Source organism: Balaenoptera musculus, chromosome 1 (genome assembly GCF_009873245.2).
Source record: "Balaenoptera musculus isolate JJ_BM4_2016_0621 chromosome 1, mBalMus1.pri.v3, whole genome shotgun sequence".
NCBI classification, from domain to species: Eukaryota; Metazoa; Chordata; class Mammalia; order Artiodactyla; family Balaenopteridae; genus Balaenoptera; species Balaenoptera musculus.
Genome location: NC_045785.1, coordinates 170,563,939 through 170,585,410, shown reverse-complemented (window position 1 = coordinate 170,585,410; position 21,472 = coordinate 170,563,939). Strand labels below are relative to the sequence as shown.

Sequence of the window (21,472 nt, the reverse complement as noted above, 5' to 3'; positions counted from 1 at the left end):
TGGAAACAAGAAAATTATGAAATGGGAAAGCTCACTGGTAAATGCAAACATATAGTAAAGGTAGGAAATCACTCACACATAAATATGATGTCAAAACCAGCAATCATGAGAAGAGGAGAGTACAAATGCAGGATATTGGAAATGCATTTGAAATTAAGAGTCCAGCAACTTAAAATAATCTGGTATATACATAGACTGCTATATCAAAACCTCATGGTAATCGCAAATCAAAAATCTACAATAGATATACCCTCAAAAAAGAAAAAGGAATCCAAACACAACACTAAAGAGAGTCATCGAATCACTAAAGAAGAGAACAAAAAAGGAAGGGGAGAAAAAAGACCTACAAAAACAACTCCAAAATAATCAACAAAATGACAATAAAAACATATTGGTAATTACCATAAATATAAGTGGTTTAAATGCTCCAACCAAAAGACATAGACTGCCTGAATGGATACAAAAACAAAACCCATATATATGCTGTCTACAAGAGAACCACTTCAGATCTAGGGAAACACAGACTGAAAGTGAGGGGATGGAAAAGTTATTCCATGTAAATGGAAATCAAAGGAGAGTTGGGGTAGCAATACTCATATCAGACAAAATAGACTTTAAAATAAAGACTGTTACAAGAGACAAAAATATAACACTGCAGAATCATCACAGGATCAATTCAAGAAGAAGATATAACAATTTAAAATATATATTCACCCAATATATGAGCATCTCAATATATAGGCAAATGCTAATAGCCATAAAAGCAGAAATTGACAGTAACACAATAATACTGGGGGACTTTAACACTCCACTTACATCAATGGGCAGATCATCCAGATAGAAAATCAATAAGAAAACACAGGCCTCAAATGTTAGGTTAGACCAGATAGACTTAATTGAAATTTATAGAGCATTCCATCAGAAAGCAGCAGAATATACATTCTTTTCAAGTGCACGTGGAACATTCTCCAGGATAGATCACAAGCTGGGCCACAAAGCAAGCCTTGGTAAATTTAAGAAAACTGAAATCATATCAAGTATCTTTTCTGACCACAACAATATTACGTTAGAAATCAACTACAAGAAAAAACCTGTAAAACACAGAAACACGTGGAGGCTAAACAATATTCTACTAAACAACCAATGGATCATTGAAGAAATCAAGAAGGAAATAAAAAAATACCTAGAGAGACTCCCTCTTGCGAGAGCACCAGAATCACAACTGGCTGCTGGACAATCATTGACAGGAAGACACTGGAACTCACCAAGGAGGATACCCCACGTCCAAGGACAGTGGAGAAGCCACAGTGAGACGGTAGGAGGGGCGCAATCAGAGTAAAATCAAATCCCATAACTGCTGGGTGGGTGACTCACAGACTGGCGAACACTTATACCACAGAAGTCCACCCACTGGAGTGAAGCTTCTGAGCCCCACGTCAGGCTTCCCAACCTGGGGGTCCGGCAATGGGAGGAGGAATTCCTAGAGAATCAGACTTTGAAGCCTAGTGGGAATTGATTGCAGGACTTTGACAGGACTGGGGGAAACAGAGACCCCACTCTTGGAGGGCACACACAAAGTAGTGTGCGCATCGGGACCCAGGGGAAGGAGCAGTGATCCTGGGGGAGACTGAACCAGACCTACCTGCTGGTGTTGGGGGGTCTCCTGCAGAGGCGGGAGGTGGCTCTGTTTCACCGTGGGGACAAGGACACTGGCAGTGGAGGTTCTGGGAAGTGCTCCTTGGCCTGAGCCCTCCCAGAGTCTGCCATTAACCCCATCAAAGAGCCCAGGTAGGCTCCAGTATTGGGTTGCCTCAGGCAAAACAACCAACAGGGAGGGAACCCAGCCCCACCCATCAACAGTCAAGTGGATTAAAGTGTTACGGAGCTCTGTCCACCACAGCAACAGTCAGCTCTACCCACCACCAGAGCCTCCCATCAAGCCTCTTAGATAGCCTCAACCACCAGAGGGCAGACAGCAGAAGCAAGAAAAACTACAATCCTGCAGCCTGTGGGCCAAAACCCACAGTTACAGAAAGATAGACAAGATGAAAAGGCAGAGGGCTATATATCAGATGAAGGAACAAGAAAAAACCCCAGAAAAACAACTAAATGAAGTGGAGATAGGCAACCTTCCAGAAAAAGATTTCAGAATAATGATAGTGAAGATGATCCAGGACCTCGGAATAAGAATGGAGGCAAAGATTGAGAAGATGCAGGAAATGATTAACAAAGACCTAGAAGAATTAAAGAACAAACAAACAGAGATGCCCAATACAATAACTGAAATGAAAACTACACTAGAAAGAATCAATAGCAGAATAACTGAGGCAGAAGAACGGATAAGTGACCTGGAAGACAGAATGGTGGAATTCACTGCTGCGGAACAGACTAAAGAAAAAAGAATGAAAAGAAATGAAGACAGCCTAAGAGACCTCTGGGACAACATTAAACGCAACAACATTCGCATTATAGGGGTCCCAGAAGGAGAAGAGAGAGAGAAAGGGCCAGAGAAAATATTTGAAGAGATTATAGTTGAAAACTTCCCTTACATGGGAAAGGAAATAGCCACCCAAGTCCAGGAAGTGCAGAGAGTCCCATACAGGATAAACCCAAGGAGAAACACGCCGAGACACATAGTAATCAAAATGGCAAAAATTAAAGACAAAGAAAAATTATTGAAAGCAGCAAGAGAAAAACGACAAATAACATACAAGGGAACTCCCATAAGGTTAACAGCTGATTTCTCAGCAGAAACTCTACAAGCCAGAAGGGAGTGGCATGATATACTTAAAGTGATGAAAGGGAAGAACCTACAACCAAGATTACTCTACCCGGCAAGGATCTCATTTAGATTTGATGGAGATATCAAAAGCTTTACAGACAAGCAAAAGCTAAAAGAATTCAGCACCACCAAACCAGCTCTACAACAAATGTTAAAGGAACTTCTCTAAGTGGGAAACACAAGAGAAGAAAAGGACCTACAAAAACAAACCCAAAACAATTAAGAAAATGGTCATAGGAACATACATATCGATAATTACCTTAAACGTGAATGGATTAAATGCTCCAACCAAAAGACACAGGTTGCTGAATGGATACAAAAACAAGACACATATATATGCTGTCTACAAGAGACCCACTTTAGACCTAGGGACACATACAGACTGAAAGTGAGGGGATGGAAAAAGATATTCCATGCAAATGGAAATCAAAAGAAAGCTGGAGTAGCTATACTCATATCAGATAAAATAGACTTTAAAGTAAAGAATGTTACAAGAGACAAGGAAAGACACTACATAATGATCAAGGGATCAATCCAAGAAGAATCTGTAACAATTATAAATATATATGCACCCAACATAGGAGCACCTCAATACATAAGGCAACTGCTAACAGCTATAAAAGAGGAAATCGACAGTAACACAACAATAGTGGGGGACTTTAACACTGCACTTACACCAATGGACAGATCATCCAAAGTGAAAATAAATAAGGAAACAGAAGCTTTAAATGACACAATAGACCAGATAGATTTAATTGATATATATAGGACATTCCATCCAAAAAGAGCAGATTACACGTTCTTCTCAAGTGCGCACAGAACATTCTCCAGGATAGATCACATCTTGGGTCACAAATCAAGCCTCAGTAAATTTAAGAAAATTGAAATCATATCAAGCATCTTTTCTGACCACAATGCTATGAGATTAGAAATGAATTACAGGGAAAAAAACGTAAAAAAGACAAACATATGGAGGCTAAACAATACGTTACTAAATAACCAAGAGATCACTGAAGAAATCAAAGAAGAAATCAAAAAATACCTAGAGACAAATGACAATGAAAACACGACAACCCAAAACCTATGGGATGCAGCAAAAGCAGTTCTAGGAGGGAAGTTTATAGCTATACAAGCCTACCTAAAGAAACAAGAAAAATCTCAAGTAAACAATCTAACCTTACACCTAAAGAAACTAGAGAAAGAAGAACAAACAAAACCCAAAGTTAGCAGAAGGAAAGAAATCATAAAGATCAGAGCAGGAATAAATGAAATAGAAACAAAGAAAACAATAGCAAAGATCAATAAAACTAAAAGCTGGTTCTTTGAGAAGATAAACAAAATTGATAAGCCATTAGCCAGACTCATCAAGAAAAAGAGGGAGAGGACTCAAATCAATAAAATCAGAAATGAAAAAGGAGAAGTTACAACAGACACTGCAGAAATACAAAGCATCCTAAGAGACTACTACAAGCAACTTTATGCCAATAAAATGGACAACCTGGAAGAAATGGACAAATTCTTAGAAAGGTATAACCTTCCAAGACTGAATCAGGAAGAAACAGAAAATATGAACAGACCAATCACAAGTAATGAAATTGAAACTGTGATTAAAAATCTTCCAACAAACAAAAGTCCAGGACCAGATGGCTTCACAGGTGAATTCTATCAAACATTTAGAGAAGTGCTAACACCCATCCTTCTCAAACTCTTCCAAAAAATTGCAGAGGAAGGAACACTCCCAAACTCATTCTATGAGGCCACCATCACCCTGATACCAAAACCAGACAAAGACACTACAAAGAAAGAAAATTACAGACCGATATCACTGATGAATATAGATGCAAAAATCCTCAACAAAATACTAGCAAACAGAATCCAACAACACATTAAAAGGATCATACACCACGATCAAGTGGGATTTATCACAGGGATGCAAGGATTCTTCAATATACGCAAATCAATCAATGTGATACACCATATTAACAAATTGAAGAAGAAAAACCATATGATCATCACAATAGATGCAGAAAAGGCTTTTGACAAAATTCAACACCCATTTATGATAAAAACTCTCCAGAAAGTGGGCATAGAGGGAACCTACCTCAACATAATAAAGGCCATATATGACAAACCCACAGCAAACATCATTCTCAATGGTGAAAAACTGAAAGCATTTCCTCTAAGATCAGGAATGAGACAAGGATGTCCACTCTCACCACTATTATTCAACATAGTTCTGGAAGTCTTAGCCAGGGCAATCAGAGAAGAAAAAGAAATAAAAGGAATACAAATTGGAAAAGAAGAAGTAAAACTGTCACTGTTTGCGGATGACATGATATTATACATAGAGAATCCTAAAACTGCCACCAGAAAACTGCTAGAGCTAATTAATGAATATGGTAAATTTGCAGGATACAAAATTAATGCACAGAAATCTCTTGCATTCCTATACACTAATGATGAAAAATCTGAAAGAGAAATTATGGAAACACTCCCATTTACCATTGCAACAAAAAGAATAAAATACCTAGGGATAAACCTACCTAGGGAGACAAAAGACCTGTATGCAGAAAACTATAGGACACTGATGAAAGAAATTAAAGATGATACCAACAGATGGAGAGATATACCATGTTCTTGGATTGGAAGAATCAACATTGTGAAAATGACTATACTACCCAAAGCAATCTACAGATTCAGTGCAATCCCTATCAAATTACCAATGGCATTTTTTACGGAACTAGAACAAATCATCTTGAAATTTGTATGGAGACACAAAAGACCCCGAATAGCCAAAGTAGTCTTGAGGGAAAAAAACGGAGCTGGAGGAATCAGACTTCCTGACTTCAGACTATACTACAAAGCTACAGTAATCAAGACAATATGGTACTGGCACAATAACAGAAACATAGATCAATGGAACAAGATAGAAAGCCCAGAGATAAACCCACGCACCTATGGTCAACTAATCTATGACAAAGGAGGCAAAGATATACAATGGAGAAAAGACAGTCTCTTCAATAAGTGGTGCTGGGAAAACTGGACAGCTACATGTAAAAGAATGAAAATAGAATACTCCCTAACACCATACACAAAAATAAACTCAAAATGGATTCAAGACCTAAATGTAAGACTGGACACTATAAAACTCTTAGCGGAAAACATAGGAAGAACACTCTTTGACATAAATCACAGTAAGATCTTTTTTGATCCACCTCCTAGAGTAATGGAAATAAAAACAAAAATAAACAAATGGGACCTAATGAAACTTCAAAGCTTTTGCACAGCAAAGGAAACCATAAACAAGACGAAAAGACAACCCTCAGAATGGGAGAAAATATTTGCAAACGAATCAACGGACAAAGGATTAATCTCCAAAATACATAAACAGCTCATTCAGCTCAATATTAAAGAAACAAACACCCCAATCCAAAAATGGGCAGAAGACCTAAATAGACATTTCTCCAAAGAAGACATACAGTCGGCCACGAAGCACATGAAAAGATGCTCAACATCACTAATTATTAGAGAAATGCAAATCAAAACTACAATGAGGTATCACCTCACTCCTGTTAGAATGGGCATCATCAGAAAATCTACAAACAACAAATGCTGGAGAGGGTGTGGAGAAAAGGGAACCCTCTTGCACTGTTGGTGGGAATGTAAATTGATACAGCCACTATGGAGAACAATATGGAGGTTCCTTAAAAAACTAAAAATAGAATTACCATATGACTCAGCAATCCCACTACTGGGCATATACCCAGAGAAAACCGTAATTCAAAAAGACACATGCACCCGAATGTTCATTGCAGCACTATTTACAATAGCCAGGTCATGGAAGCAACCTAAATGCCCATCAACAGACGACTGGATAAAGAAGTTGTGGTACATATATACAATGGAATATTACTCAGCCATAAAAAGGAACGAAATTGAGTCATTTGTTGAGACGTGGATGGATCTAGAGAGTGTCATACAGAGTGAAGTAAGTCAGAAAGAGAAAAACAAATATCGTATATTAACACATATATGTGGAACCTAGAAAAATGGTACAGATGAGCCAGTTTGCAGGGCAGAGGTTGAGACACAGATGTAGAGAATGGACATATGGACACCAAGGGGAGAAAACTGCGGTGGGGTGGGGATGGTGTTGTGCTGAATTGGGCGATTGGGATTGACATGTATACACTGATGTGTATAAAATTGATGCCTAATAAGAACCTGCAGTATAAAAAAACAAACAAACAAAACAACTAATACTAAACTTTCATTGGGTTACTTGTATGGAAATATGTTAATATAAATGTTTCAGACATTACATGAAATTTCTAAAAATCTTATATGTTCTGGTATAATGTTATAAGTCATAATCCTAGTTATTACCTTAAAATGTATATCTCAGAAATAACTAATTTTCTTGTCAACTGCATTATTATGAACTTTCATCAAATTTTTAACTGTGGTCATTTTTAAGTCTTTTGTCATTTACAGACAGTTCTGTGTGTACTCTGATGCTTTTGCAAATATGTTCCTATAAAAGGGTTTCATCTTTAAGAAATTCATGGAAAAGACTCTGACAAGTACAGGTTTCTGGTAACTGACTGTACTGCTGAACTGAATGAATAAGCATTTTGAGAACTCTAATGAAAAACTGATGAACTCATAAAAGTGCTAACAAAAGATCAAGATGAAAAAAAATTAATTACATGGGACTGAGTGAACTGATGAGGATGAGTATAATTTTTGTGACTTTGTCTGAATTAAAAAAAAAAAATCCAACAAGGACTCAGAGGCAAAGAATATACAAATCAATTTTCACTGCGAAGTAAAGGAGCTGTTACAAAGGAGGATTACTGGACTGAATGTCAATATTATGACATAGTATGAGTGTGTTTCATGCTTGGTAATTGCAATCATTGTTGCTTTTGTTGTGGTCATCCATGTACAATGCTTGGTGTCAGTCTATTTATCTCTTGTAAAAATAAAATACAGTGTGTGTGTGTGAAAAAAAAAAAAAAAAAAAAAAAAGAACAGGCAGTTCAAAGCAAAAGAAACACAAACAAAAGATGCTCGATGCAACTCATTAAAAGAGAAATGTTTATAAAAACAAAACAAACAAAAAAAAAACAAAATAATAATAATAATAATTAAATAAACAAAAATAAAACAACCCAATCAAAAGATGGGCAGAAGACCTAAATAGACATATCTCCAAAGAAGACATATGGCTGGCCAAGAGGCACATGAAAAGATGCTCATATTCACTAGTTATTAGAGAAATGGTAATCAAAACTACAATGAAGTACCATCTAACAAAGGTCAGAATGGCCATCATTAAAAAGTCTACAGGGCTTCCCTGGTGGCGCAGCGGTTGGGAATCTGCCTGCCAATGCGGGGGGCACGGGTTCGAGCCCTGGCCTGGGAGGATCCCGCATGCCGCGGGGCGGCTGTGCCCGTGAGCCGCGGCTGCTGAGCCTGCGCGTCTGGAGCCTGTGCTCCGTGGCAGGAGGGGCCGCGATGGTGGGAGGCCCGCGCACCGCGATGAAGAGTGGCCCCCGCTTGCCGCAACTAGAGAGAGAGCCCTAGCACAGAAACGAAGACCCAACACAGCCATAAATAAAAATAAATAAATAAATTAAAAAAAAAAGTCTACAAATAACAACTGCTGGAGGGGGTGTGGAGAAAAGGGAACCCTCTTACATTCTTGGTGGGAATGTCAGCTGGTGCAGCCACTATGGAAAACAGTATGGAGGTTCCTCAAAAAACTAAAAATAGAGTTGCTATACGATCCAGCAATCCCGCTCCAAGGCATATATCCAGACAAAACTCTAATTCGAAAAGATACATGCACCACAATGTTCATAGCAGCACTATGTACAATATCCAAGACATGGAAACAACCTAAATGTCCCTGGACAGATGTGTGGATAAGGAAGATGTGGTATATTTATACAATGGAATATTACTCAGCCATAATAAAGAATAAAATAATGCCATTTGCAGCAACATGGATGGGCCGAGAGATTATCATACTAAGCGAAGTAAGTCAAAAAGTGAAAGACAAATACCATATATCACTTATGATGGAATCTAAAATACAAAACAAATGAACCTATATACAAAACAGAAACAGACTCACAGACATAGAGAACAGACTTGTGGTTGCCAATGGGGAGAGGCGTGGGGGAGGGATGGATGGGGAGTTTGGGATTAGCAGATGCAAACTATTTTATATGTGATGAATAAACCACAAGGCCCTACTTTACAGTACAGGGAACTATATTCAATATCCTCAGATAAGCCATAATGGAAATGAATATAAAAAAATGTGTGTGTGTGTGTGTGTGTGTGTGTATAAAACTGAATCACTTTGCTGTACAGCAGAAATGAACGCAACACGATAAATCAACTCTACTTCAATAAAATTAAAAAAAAATGAAAACAAATTCTTTGTGTTTCTCCAAGAATAGCATAATCATACCCACACATTAATACTACCTGGAGATGCATTTTCATATATATAAAGAGTTCTGCAATTTAAACTACTCGGTGAGTAGAAACTAAGTGCTTAGTATCATGGTAACACTGCATTATTTGTTTAGTATTGCAGAGAATGAAAGGATCTGCAAGCCAGTAATTACATTACAATTGTCTCTCAGTATCCAAGGGGGGTTGGCTGCAGGACCCCGCCATGGGTACCAGAATCCAAAGATGCTCCAGTCCCATAATCAGCCTTCTGTGTCTGTGGGTGTGGAATGTGTAGACTCATAGGGCTGACTGTACAAGTAAAACCTACACTTAAACTTAGCTGGACTCAATTTATGCTGAGTGATCTTGAAAATGTTAACAAATTTAAAATTAAACAATAGAAAAAGTTCTCCCTTTCTCTGGCACCTCTGCCCCATTTTTCTCTGTTCAGGGTTGAGCTGAAAAGCCTTCTACCAATTTGTCTCTGATGTTAAAGAGTATCTTACCTGTTCAGAGGACAGGAGTGCCTGGGACAGGTTTACAGCCGCCCTGAAACCAGGGCTTATCAGATGAGTGAGTGTGTGTGTGTGTGTGTGTGTGTGTGTGTGTGTGTGTGTGTGTGTGTGTGTGTGTGTGTGTGTGTGTGTGTGTGTGTGTGTGTGTGTGTGTGTGTGTGTGTGTGTGTGTGTGTGTGTGTGCGCGCGCGCGCACGCGCGCGCACTGTAGGGGTAGCTAGCATCGACCTACTCAAGTGAAAAGAAAGTCAGTCTGGGAAACAGAGCAGGTGAATGCAGCTTGCTCCTATTCAGATTCATACCTGCAGGTTCCAGAGCCCACGGACATCCACATCAGCTCTTCCTTTTGTTCTATTAATGCAAAGTGTCTTCTCTTTAGTTTGACTAACCTTTGCTAATAATCATCCAGCTCTCCAACACTGTGAGAGCAGTTTAGTTTCAAAGAGGTTTTAGAAAAGCAAGCTTGTAAGTAACTTTTGTCCACCGGGTAGAGTTAAACTGTGATTCAATGGTTTGGGGAACACTGCCTGGCACCCAGGTATACCCCAGATTTCACCTCTGGGAATGCTCCAGGGCCTGCAAGTAGCACCCTCCCTTCTGATGACCAGCCCCTTCTCTGGGCCCAGAGCCCCCATAGCCAGCCAGCCTCCTCCCCTTCCCCTCCTCACTCTGTCCTGGCCCCTCGGCAGAGGTCAATCAGGTGGGTGCCGTTCTGCTTTGCCTGGGTGGTCAGGGGAGGAGAGGAGGAGGGAATTTGAATTCCTTTGCCTGCTCCTCCCAGCTGGAGCCTATGTCCGGGCCCACAGGGGGCTGGGCCTGGATCTTGTCAGGACTGCAAGGACTCATCAGCAGTCTCACCTGTTTGTTTTTTAATTTAATTTTATTGCCTTGCAGTAAGAGATCTACCCTCTCACCAATACAGCACTGTTCTCTGTAGGACCATGTGGTACAGCAGAGTTCTAGAACTTCATCTTGCATAACTGAAACTTTCCACCTGGTCATTATCAACTCCCCATTTCCCCCTCCCACAGGCCCTGGCAACCACCATTCTAGTCTTTGCTTCCCTGAGTTTGACTATTTAAATACCTCATATAAGTGGAATCATGCAGTCACCACCCCCAATCGGGCTTTATTGGTCATCGGACTGTACACACTGCTCACAGCAACTGTGTTATCTTTTCATTCATTCAGGGCTGTTCTCAAACTTCACTGAGCATCAGCCTTCCCAAGGTTGCTGGAAATGGCAAACTCTCAGATTTCTTCCTCTGAGACTCAGGTCAGCCTCCCATGTGATGCTGATACCAATATTCAGGGGCCTCACTTTGACAAAACAGAGCTTAACAAGACTCAGGATAACTCCAAGCAAGGGAACTGTCGAGTGTAACTTGCCCACAGGGATGACCTGCTTGTTTCTTGATCACTAACCTAACCAAACGGGCAAAACTGGATTCCTCCTCACGAAGGTCTAGGAGGCAGAGGGGCTGGCCTGTAGGGATGGGTGGAGGGACAGAACTGATCACTGAACCCAGTCCTGGATGCTACTGGTCTGTGGGTAAGTTTCCTGTAACTGGACGTCATGTTACAGAGTCGATAAACCCAGGTGATCCCATTCACCTTCTCCACACACTCGATGCACCGCAGGGTTGATTTAACTCATTTCCCAGATCACCTAACAGACCTCTCCGGCCTGCCTGGCTCTTCCATGCACCTCCCTCCAGCAGTGGTGCATCCTCTGTCTAAGAGCACGGCCTCGTCGGAGAGAGAACGTTCCTCTCCAACAAGGGAAAGTTCTGCAGTGTCAGCCCCTCAGTGAGAGCCTCCTCAGGGCTCTCCCCTGAACAGAAGCACACTTCTGGCCCCAGCGCCTGAACTGCCCACTCAACAGCCCTGCATTCAGCAGCTGCCCCGCAGGAGGAGCCTGTTGTGCTCAGAGAGGAAGGAGCCTTGGAGGACGGAGCCAGGAGAGTGGAAGGGGAGATGTGGACGGCGAGGGAGCCCAGGCTGGGGGACATGGGTGGCATCTTCCTTGCTTCCCCGCCACCCTGTCACTTTTCCCCGGCTGCCTCTGCGTCCACCACAGTCCACGGGTCTATGAGGAACGGCTGCCCTCTCATGCCCCCACCTATTCTGCTACTTTGCACAATACAGATGCATCACGGCATTGACCTCTGTCATTGCTGTGTCCTTGAAGACTGAAGAGATATGGAAGGTGGACAATGCTACCGTTCCCTCATCTCTGTTTTCTGAAGTATTGAAACTTAAGCAGTTTGACCAGGTTTCTGTGCTTTATTTGGGTGCTGCTGTGATAACTGATTTATAATGAGAAAGATATATATTAGGTCTTCATCCCGTTTGTGGCACAAAGGAGGCAAGCATATACAGTGGAGAAAAGACAGCCTCTTCAATAAGTGGTGCTGGGAAAACTGGACAGGTACATGTAAAACTATGAAATTAGAACACTCCCTAACATCATACACAAAAATAAACTCAAAATGGATTCAAGACCTAAATGTAAGGCCAGACATGATAAAACTCTTAGAGGAAAACATAGGCAGAACACTCTATGACATAAATCACAGCAAGATCCTTTTTGACCCACCTCCTAGAGAAAGGGAAATAAAAACAAAAATAAACAAATGGGACCTAATGAAACTTAAAAGCTTTTGCACAGCAAAGGAAACCATAAACAAGACCAAAAGACAACCATCAGAATGGGAGAAAATATTTGCAAATGAAGCAACTGACAAAGGATTAATCTCCAAAATTTACAAGCAGCTCATGCAGCTCAATAACAAAAAACAAACAACCCAATCCAAAAATGGGCAGAAGACCTAAATAGACAGTTCTCCAAAGAAGATATATACAGATTGCCAACAAACACATGAAAGAATGCTTAACATCATTAATCATTAGAGAAATGCAAATCAAAACTACAATGAGATATCATCTCACACCGGTCAGAATGGCCATCATCAAAAAATCTAGAAACAATAAATGCTGGAGAGGGTGTGGAGAAAAGGGAACCCTCTTGCACTGTTGGTGGGAATGTAAATTGATACAGCCACTATGGAGAACAGTATGGAGGTTCCTTAAAAAACTAAAAATAGAACTGCCACACGACCCAGCAATCCCAGTACTGGGCATATACCCTGAGAAAACCATAATTCAAAAAGAGTCATGTACCAAAATGTTCATTGCAGCTCTATTTACAATAGCCAGGACATGGAAGCAACCTAAGTGTCCATCATCAGATGAATGGATAAAGAAGATGTGGCACATATACACAATGGAATATCACTCAGCCATAAAAAGAAACGAAATGGAGTTATTTGTAGTGAGGTGGATGGAGTTAGAGTCTGTCATACAGAGTGAAGGAAGTCAGAAAAACAAATACCATATGCTAACACATACATGTGGAATCTAGAAAAAAAATATGGTTCTGATGAACCTAGGGGCAGGACAGGAATAAAGACAGACATAGAGAATGGACTTGAGGACATGGGGAGGGGGAAGGGTAAGCTGGGACGAAGTGAAAGAGTAGCATTGACATATATACACTACCAAGTGTAAAATAGATAGCTAGTGGGAAGCAGCTGCATAACATGGGGAGATCAGCTCAGTGCTTTGTGACCACTTAGAGGGGTGTGATAGGGTGGGTGGGAGGGAGACTCAAGAGGGAGGGGATATGGGGATATATGTATACATATAGCTGATTCACTTTGTTATACAGCAGAAACTAACACAACATTGTAAAGCAATTATACTCCAATAAAGATGTTAAAAAAAATAAAAGCAAAAGTCACTAATTGGGACCTAATCAAACTTATAAGCTTTTGCATAGGCAAAGGAAACCATAAATAAAATGAAAAGACAACCTATGGACTGGGAGAAAATATTTGCAAAGGATGCAAATGATAAGGGCTTAATTTACAAAATATACAAACAGGTCATACAACTTAATAATAAAAAAAACAGACAACCTAACTGAAAAGTGGGCTGAAGACCGCAGTAGACATTTCTCCAAAGAAGACATACACATGTCCAACAGGCACATGAAAAGATGCTCAACATCGCTAATTATTTGAGAAATGCAAATTAAAACTACAGTGAGGTACCACCTCACACTGGACAGACTAGTCATCATTAAAAAGTCTAAAAATAACAAGTTCTGGAGGGCGAGTATAGAAAAGGGAATCCTTCTACACTGTTGGTGGGAATGTAAATCAGTGCAGCCACTGTAAAAAACAGTATGGATGGTCCTCAAAAACTAAAAATAGAGTTGCCATATGATCCAGCAATCCCACTCCTGGGCATATATCAGGACAAAACTCTAATTCGAAAAGATACATGCAGCCCAATATTCATAAAAGCACTATTTACAATACCCAAAACATGGAAACAACCTACATGTCCATTGACAGATGCATGGATAAAGAAGAGTGCTATATTTATATAAGAGAATATTACTCAGCCATAAACAAGAATGAAATAATGCCATTTGCAGCAACATGGATGGACCTAGAGATTAACCTACTAAGCAAAGTAAGTCAGAAGAGAAAGACAAATATCATATGGTATCACTTATGATGGAATCTAAAATATGACACAAACGAACTTATTTACGAAACAGAAACAGACTCAAAGACACAGAGAACGGACTTGTGGTTGCCAAGGGGCAGGGCGATGGAGGAGGTAAGGATTGGAAGTTTGGGATTAGCAGATTCAAACTATTGTATATAGGATGGATAAACAACAAGTGCCTACTGTACAGCAGGAGAACTATATTCAATATAGTTTGATAAACCACAATCGAAAAAATATGAAAAAGAATATATATATGTATAACTGAATCACTTTGCTCTATAGCAGAAATTAACACAACATTGTAAATCAACTATACTTCAATAAATTAAAAAGAAACCCCAAACCCAAATTCTTTATGTTTCTCCAAGGACAGTATAATCATACCCACACATTAATACTATCTGGAGATGCATTTTCATAATATAAGAGTTCGGCAATTTAAACCACTCGGTGAGTAGAAACTAATTGCTAAGTGTTGAGGTGATACTGCATTATTTGTTTAGTATTGCAGAGAATGAAAGGATCTGCAAGCCAGTAATTACAATTGTCCATCGGTATCCAAGGGGATTTGGCTCCAGGACTCCCTCCCATGGGTACCAAAATCTGAGAATGTTCAATTCTCATGGTCAGCCCTCTGTGTCTGTGGGTGTGGAATCTGTAGATATATAGGGTTGACTGTACAAGTAGAGCCTGCGCTTAAACTTAGCTGGACTCAATTTATGCTTTGTGATCTTGAAAATGTTAACAAATTTAAAATTCGTTACTGTTCATTAAATTCATTAACGAATTAAGAAACCCAAGGATTTGGTCATTGGAACCTCCAATCTGTAGCCAGTAGGTCAGAAGCACAGGTGACAATCTGGACTTGTGATTGGCCTCTGAGGTTGGCGGGGAAGGGGACACAGAGGGGACAAGAGTCTTGTAGGACTGAGCCCTTCCCCTGTGGAATCTGATGCTATCTCTGGGTAGACAGTGTCAGAATTTAGTTGAACTGTAGGACACCCAGCTGGTGTCACAGAATTGCCTGTTGCTGTGGAAAGCCTCCCCACACATTGGAATTGGTGATCAGAATTTCAGCTACACAGGGTGGCCACTAGCTCATATAGAACTTTGTGCAAACTGGGGAAGAGGGGTCCCCTCGGGCAGATGCATTTTGGCACACAGTTTGGGGAGCAGACTGGTACCTGGGGGATTTATAAATTACAGCCTTTCCTTGCCCAGGTAGACACAGCCCCACGCCAGACTGCACCATGGGATTCAGTCACCTTTTACCTCTTCAATGAGTGCTTGGTGCAGCGATGCCTTGTGTCACCCTCCGTGTGACCTTCACCCCCCAGATCTTTGCCTGACCTCTATCTTGGCAGTAGGTGGTCTGGAGCCACAAGGAGTCATCTATCTGCACTGGCGCAGGGTGTCAGGGTCAAGAACAGACCCAGCACTGCTGGCACTTAAGTCCTTCCCTATCTCCCCTTTTATTTCTAATTCCCCAAGTTACACAGTAATATAACCTATAAATTCTCCAGGTGATTTCAATATACAACTCTCCTCCACCATCCCCTGACTTACAACTACAAAGCAGAAATACTCACCCCTGGTGCACATTAGAATCACTTTCGGAGTTAAAAAAAGAATACCAATCCCCAGGCCCCATCCAAGGCCAATGAAATCAGAATTTCTGGGATAAGGCCCAGGTATCGGTATTTTAAAACCTTTCTCAGATGTCTTAGCCCATTAGGGCTGCTATAACAGAATACCATGGGCTGGGTGACCTACAGGCAACAGAAATTTATTTCTTAAATTCTGGAGGCTGGGAAGTCCAAGATCTAGGTGCCGGCAGATTGAGTGTCTGGTGCGGGCCCACTTCCTGGTCCTCACATGGTGGAAAGGACAAGGGAGCTCTCTGGGGTCTCTTTATAAGGGCACTAATCCCATTCATGAGGGCTCCACCCTCATGACCTAACTACCTCCCAAAGGCCCTCCCCCCATATACCATCACACTTGGGATTAGGGTTTCAACACATGAATTTTGGGGGGACACAAATATTCAGTCTGTAGCACTAGGTGATTCTAATGTGCAGCCAAAGTTGAGAATGCTCTTCTAGGGTTAGTCTCCCTTGGTCCCCACATTTAGCCAAACGTGTCATCTAGTCCCTTGCTACTATGGCTCTGAAAATATTTCCGTCTAAATACAAACAAATATTTTAGTCTAGTAATAGAGAAATGAGGCCGCCTTTAGATACATACCATATGGGTTTCCCCCGGTGGGTATACATTCAATGGAGACATCCGCTTTGGAAGAGGCACTAAAGGAGGCCTCTCTCTTATATATGGTTCTTTGTGGATTTTTCTCTGTAGTATCAGGGACAGAAAAATGGCCAACAAGATCAAGCCCAGCATTGCCATTAACACTATGAACCATAACTCGCTGTAGAACTCCGTGCTTTTGCTCCCTGATCCTTTCTTTTCTCCAGGAGTTGTCAGCACCAGGCCTGCAAAACCCAGGGACAGAAAAGGGAAACGTTATTTCAGAAGGCAATTTTGTGATTTCTTGCTCTGTTGTTTAATAAATTAGAAAGGCATGTATAGTGCTTTGTTGCACTTGTGTTCAGGCTGGGGAAATGGTGCAGTGGGTCGGTGGGTGTAAGGAGAAGCTTACAGCCCTTGGGAGACCTTGCTGACACCTCTCAGGTTGGAAATTGCAGCTGCCTTGGCACCCTCCTGGGAAATACAGTTGGAGGGAGGATGAGGGGATTTTTAAGAGGGTTACCAAAGTAACCTTGGGAAAAGCTTACTTCACAGCTGTGTGCCTGGGGAGCAAAGTCCTTTCTGGGCTCATGTGAGGGTTGGATCCCAGACTAATATTGCTACAGAAACCCCATTACATACACAGTCAATGCTGTGTGGATCCAGGGTCCCCTCACTTCATGCAACTGCCCTGTTCCTGCGAAGTTTCTTGCAAACTGGAATTTGAGACGTCAGATACCATTTTCCATTGGGATGTCAACAGATTGTGCTCACTAACATGTGGTCTTTATAGTACTTCTTGTACTCTGGCCTCTCTGTTAAGTAACAAAAGCTCTGCAAGTCATCACTCAAATGCCCTGGGAGAGCTTCCTGGGGATGGAAATCCTTTAGCAAAGGGACCACTTACCTTTGATTTCTATTCAGGTGTTGAGAGTTCAGTTGATGTGATTCTCTGCACATGAGGGTGATAGACGTAGCTCACATTTAATGAGCATTTACCCCGTGCCAGTCCCTGTGCTAAGTAAGGGCTTTCCAGGGATGAAGGATCGAAGGATGGGGCGTAGCAGGATTGTCAAGTCTGTGGATGTGGTAAAGCTGGAACGAGCGGGGCAGACTCGGCAAGGCTTTTGGGATCACTGCAGAACAGCGTTAAGCTGTGGAATCGCCGTCGGCCTGGCAATCTGAGTGGGAGAAAGTCTCAGAGATCCTCTCCATCCCGGCCCTTTGCTAGCACCAGCTCAGAAGCCTCTGGATCCAGGCAGCCGCCATGCAGGCTGGCATGCAGCAGGGGGCCAGGGAGCTGCTCTTCTAAAGCCAATGCTCATGGCCAAGAGGAAGCAGGACAGACACAGCTGTAAATGCCTACTCTGTTGACAGCCTTCCCCCTTTTCAGCCCCTCAAGGACCAGATGGGCCTGCCTGGCCTTCACACCCACATTGTCAGGGGAAGTTGATTAAAGGGGAAGCATTTAGCAATGGGGTGAGGATGTTTAAGGGAGGGAGAGAAGGTGACTAAAATTAAAATTTGAACTCCATGAGAGGGGGGCTACACTTTGCTAACCCTAACTCTGAATCTGGAATATTATCGTTATTATCAACACAAATTGGCATTAGAGTATTTTCTCTTTCCTCTGACTTCCTCTATAAATTCACTTTTTTTTGTGCACAAATTCATATAGCTCTTTATTGACAGAATTTGTGGTGAGGAGAGAACTTTAGTCATATCTCTCTGCATCTACAATTCAATGATTTGGCATTTTAAGAGTTTACCCTAAGTCCTTGCCTAATGTAAGTTTCAGGAGGACTTAAAAATATTCTTACAACACTTAACACAATTTCTTCCATATGGTGTATGCTAAGATGTGTAGATACATATGTATAAACAAACATGTATGTATAAACAAACACAAATAGGTATAAACAAACATGCATGTTTCTTTAGGAAAATGAGTAGATACTACACTAAATATGATTTGAGTTAAATGTTTACCAAATCCAGTGCTGGTATCATATTGAATCAAAGGTGTCTTAACACTTCCTTCATCTGTAGTGCAGATGACCTGGAAAAAGAAAGCTAGACAAAGGTAAATGAGTCAGTTATTCAACATCTACAAATAGTGGACACAGTTTCAGAAAAGCAACGTATTATAGCATGAAGAAGTCTGAAAACAGGATTCCACATCAAGTTATGAGGTTTTACCTACTATGCAAACTTATTTCTAACTTAAAAACTATCAAGAAAAACAGCTATCATTAGTGTAATAACATATATAACATATATGTTATTACATATATGTTACCTATATAATAACATATATATGTAACAGAACTAAAGAAGTTTAGAGATTATATAGCAAAGGAAAAGAATTATCTGAAGAATAAAGGCTAATTCACAGAGTGTATCTTGTTCTGCATATAATCTGAACCTGTTCCTTTAAAACTTACAGGTGTTCCTTTCACTAGGCAACCCAGAGTTTCCTACTAATCGGGAAGGCTCAACAGGGATCTGGGAAATCAAATGTTCTAAATACCTCTTACAGTAGCCAGGAGCCTGAGGGAAGTGAGTCTTGTAAGGTCACACAGATGATTAGAGGCCTGGCCAGGGGCAGAACCCGTATTTCCCAACTTTCAGGCCATCTCCCCATCACAACAAACTGCTCAGGTGACCAAGAACTGTGACCATGAAAATGTGTAGCTGAATTGTTGTAAAAATGTTACCGATAAGTTTCAAATGCTGTAAATGCAACGCTGGAGCTCATTGTTTACCTGCCCCTTTTAGCCAAAATAAATAGTACGTATTTTCAAGGAAACTAAAAAAATCAACCACTAATGAATTCATTGTATAAAACCAGATTGCCTAAAAGGGCCTCACATCTATTGGTCCTGTGGCCATGTTGATCATTAGAAAATACTTAGTATCTTGAAAAGCTTTTTCTCATTTCAATTTAAAAACAAGACAAACAGAAGAAGGACATGTAATTAAATAGGGAGAAAGTATTCAGTTTTAGAGGGAAGAGCATTGTTATTTCAAGAACAGATACCAATGTTGGTTAAGGAAAGCCCTTACTCAGGGTCTAAGATTTGGGGATGGTCATGGCCTGATTACACTCTCTTTGGAGGCTGTGGATGCATCGAGAAAGTCTCGGAAGTCCCTAAAAGTGTATTATTTCGGGATACTCTTTGCCTGTGGGTTTTATTTCTCTAGTGCACATAACCTGCCCTCTGGTCTTGTTCCTGGAGACCCTCACGTCAGCAGAGGCAGTGCTCAGAGGACCACATCAGAAGAGTGATCAGGAAAACCTGACTGACGCCGAGCAGTCGCTTTCCCACGAGAAGTGACCACTTAACCCAGGACATGTTAATGATAACCATCTGAGGTCGCCTTTCAGATCGTCAAATTGAGCATCTCAGAAAGCTGGCAAACCCAGCTTCTTGTGCCCTGAGAAATGGGAGCAGGAAACTCACTTCTGTCCGCGGTCTTTGGGATGTAGAGGGTGGTGTCGAGGCCACTGTACACGCGCTGCCCTCCATCGGTCAAGACGAACTCCTTCAGCCGCCCGTTCAGCAGGAAGGAGCCACTCCAGTCCACACATACCACGGATAGATTGCTGTCCACCGAGAAAGGGGCACGGTACTGGGGCACTGTTGGGAGAAGGATGTAAGTTCTAAAAATAGTTGGACGAAGGTTCTAGTTCTAAAAATAGTTGAGAGAAGGTTCCAAGTTCTAAAAGTAGGTGGAAGAAGTTTCTAAGTTCTAAAAATAAGTGGGAGAAGGTTCTAAGTTCTAAAAATATGTGGGAGAAGGTTGTAAGTTCTAAAAATAGTGTGGTGTGTGTGTGCTTTTTATTTTAAAATATGAGCACACATGTTTTTTTTGGTCCTTGCTGGAACCCTTCCTATTTCCCTTACTGCTTAAAGGAAAAACCTGGCTTTGGCGGTGAAGAGAAAACCATGGGAACACATGTGAAATGCTTTCTCAGCAATGTTGCACCTGCTTTCCAAAAAAACAATCAATGGAGAGTGGTGTTTTATGAAATACAACTATTAACATACAATGGTTCTGCTCATCAGCATAGCCCCGGAGCTCATATTTTGTTGCATTTTCCTTCTTTTAACAGGTAAAGTATCCTTAACACTATTAACTACAGTGGATAGCTATTTTTCATATCAAATCAATATTTATTGCTACAAAGCCCCAAGGACTAGATGAAGTTAATATTTTATTTTCTCCTAACTAAACTGCTTAGATGGTGAATTATGTTCTTTTGGCACCCATTTATTTTTAAAGCTTTTTTCTTGAACCATTCGTTTGTTTTCTAAGATAGTTAAAAAGCCTTGCAAATAGCAATTCGAGTATAATAATTCATTGCCCTGACTAATCAATCAATAGCACAGTACATTAGTATATAATCAAGCTCAGGTCTCCTAAGTATTATATCAGATAGAGAAGCAACTTTGTGTGCATTTAACAGGAATGAGCCCTTTTCATTTTTCAACTCCTTACTAAAATAAAGGAAGAATAATCCTTAACTGAGGCTCATCTTTTAAATGAATCATTTCTGTAGGAACAAATGAAGGGATACCATATCATCTTGTCAAGTCAGAAGAGATTTATTTCATGAGATCTCATTTTCTCCAAAATAATCAATACATTTGTAAGAGCATTAAGATCCAGCTATATATGAAATTGGCTTTTAAGAAAAGAAAAAAAAAAGTGAGTGGTAGAAATAAATTGGATATCCTTTTTTCCTTTAAAAGTTAAATCCATCTGTTGCTGATGTGAGGAAATATAACAAAATAAGGAATAATTATGCTTTTGTGATCATAAGATTCAACCATGAAGACAAATTTGATTCTCATCTTTTAAAATAAGATAT

At 40.7% G+C, this 21,472-nt stretch overlaps 1 protein-coding gene across 2 annotated transcripts in view; it reads right to left on the bottom strand.

The window, feature by feature from the left end:
- USH2A (usherin) overlaps positions 1-21,472 on the bottom strand; it is an 816,496-nt gene that overhangs the window by 49,100 nt on the left and 745,924 nt on the right. For both annotated transcript variants that reach the window (XM_036853226.1, XM_036853215.1), the window contains exons 67-69: positions 20,061-20,237; positions 18,586-18,669; positions 16,597-16,841 (exon numbers count right to left, since the gene is read on the bottom strand). In XM_036853226.1, the coding sequence (XP_036709121.1) occupies positions 16,597-16,841; positions 18,586-18,669; positions 20,061-20,237 (506 nt within the window). The remainder of the gene's footprint in view (positions 1-16,596; positions 16,842-18,585; positions 18,670-20,060; positions 20,238-21,472) is intronic.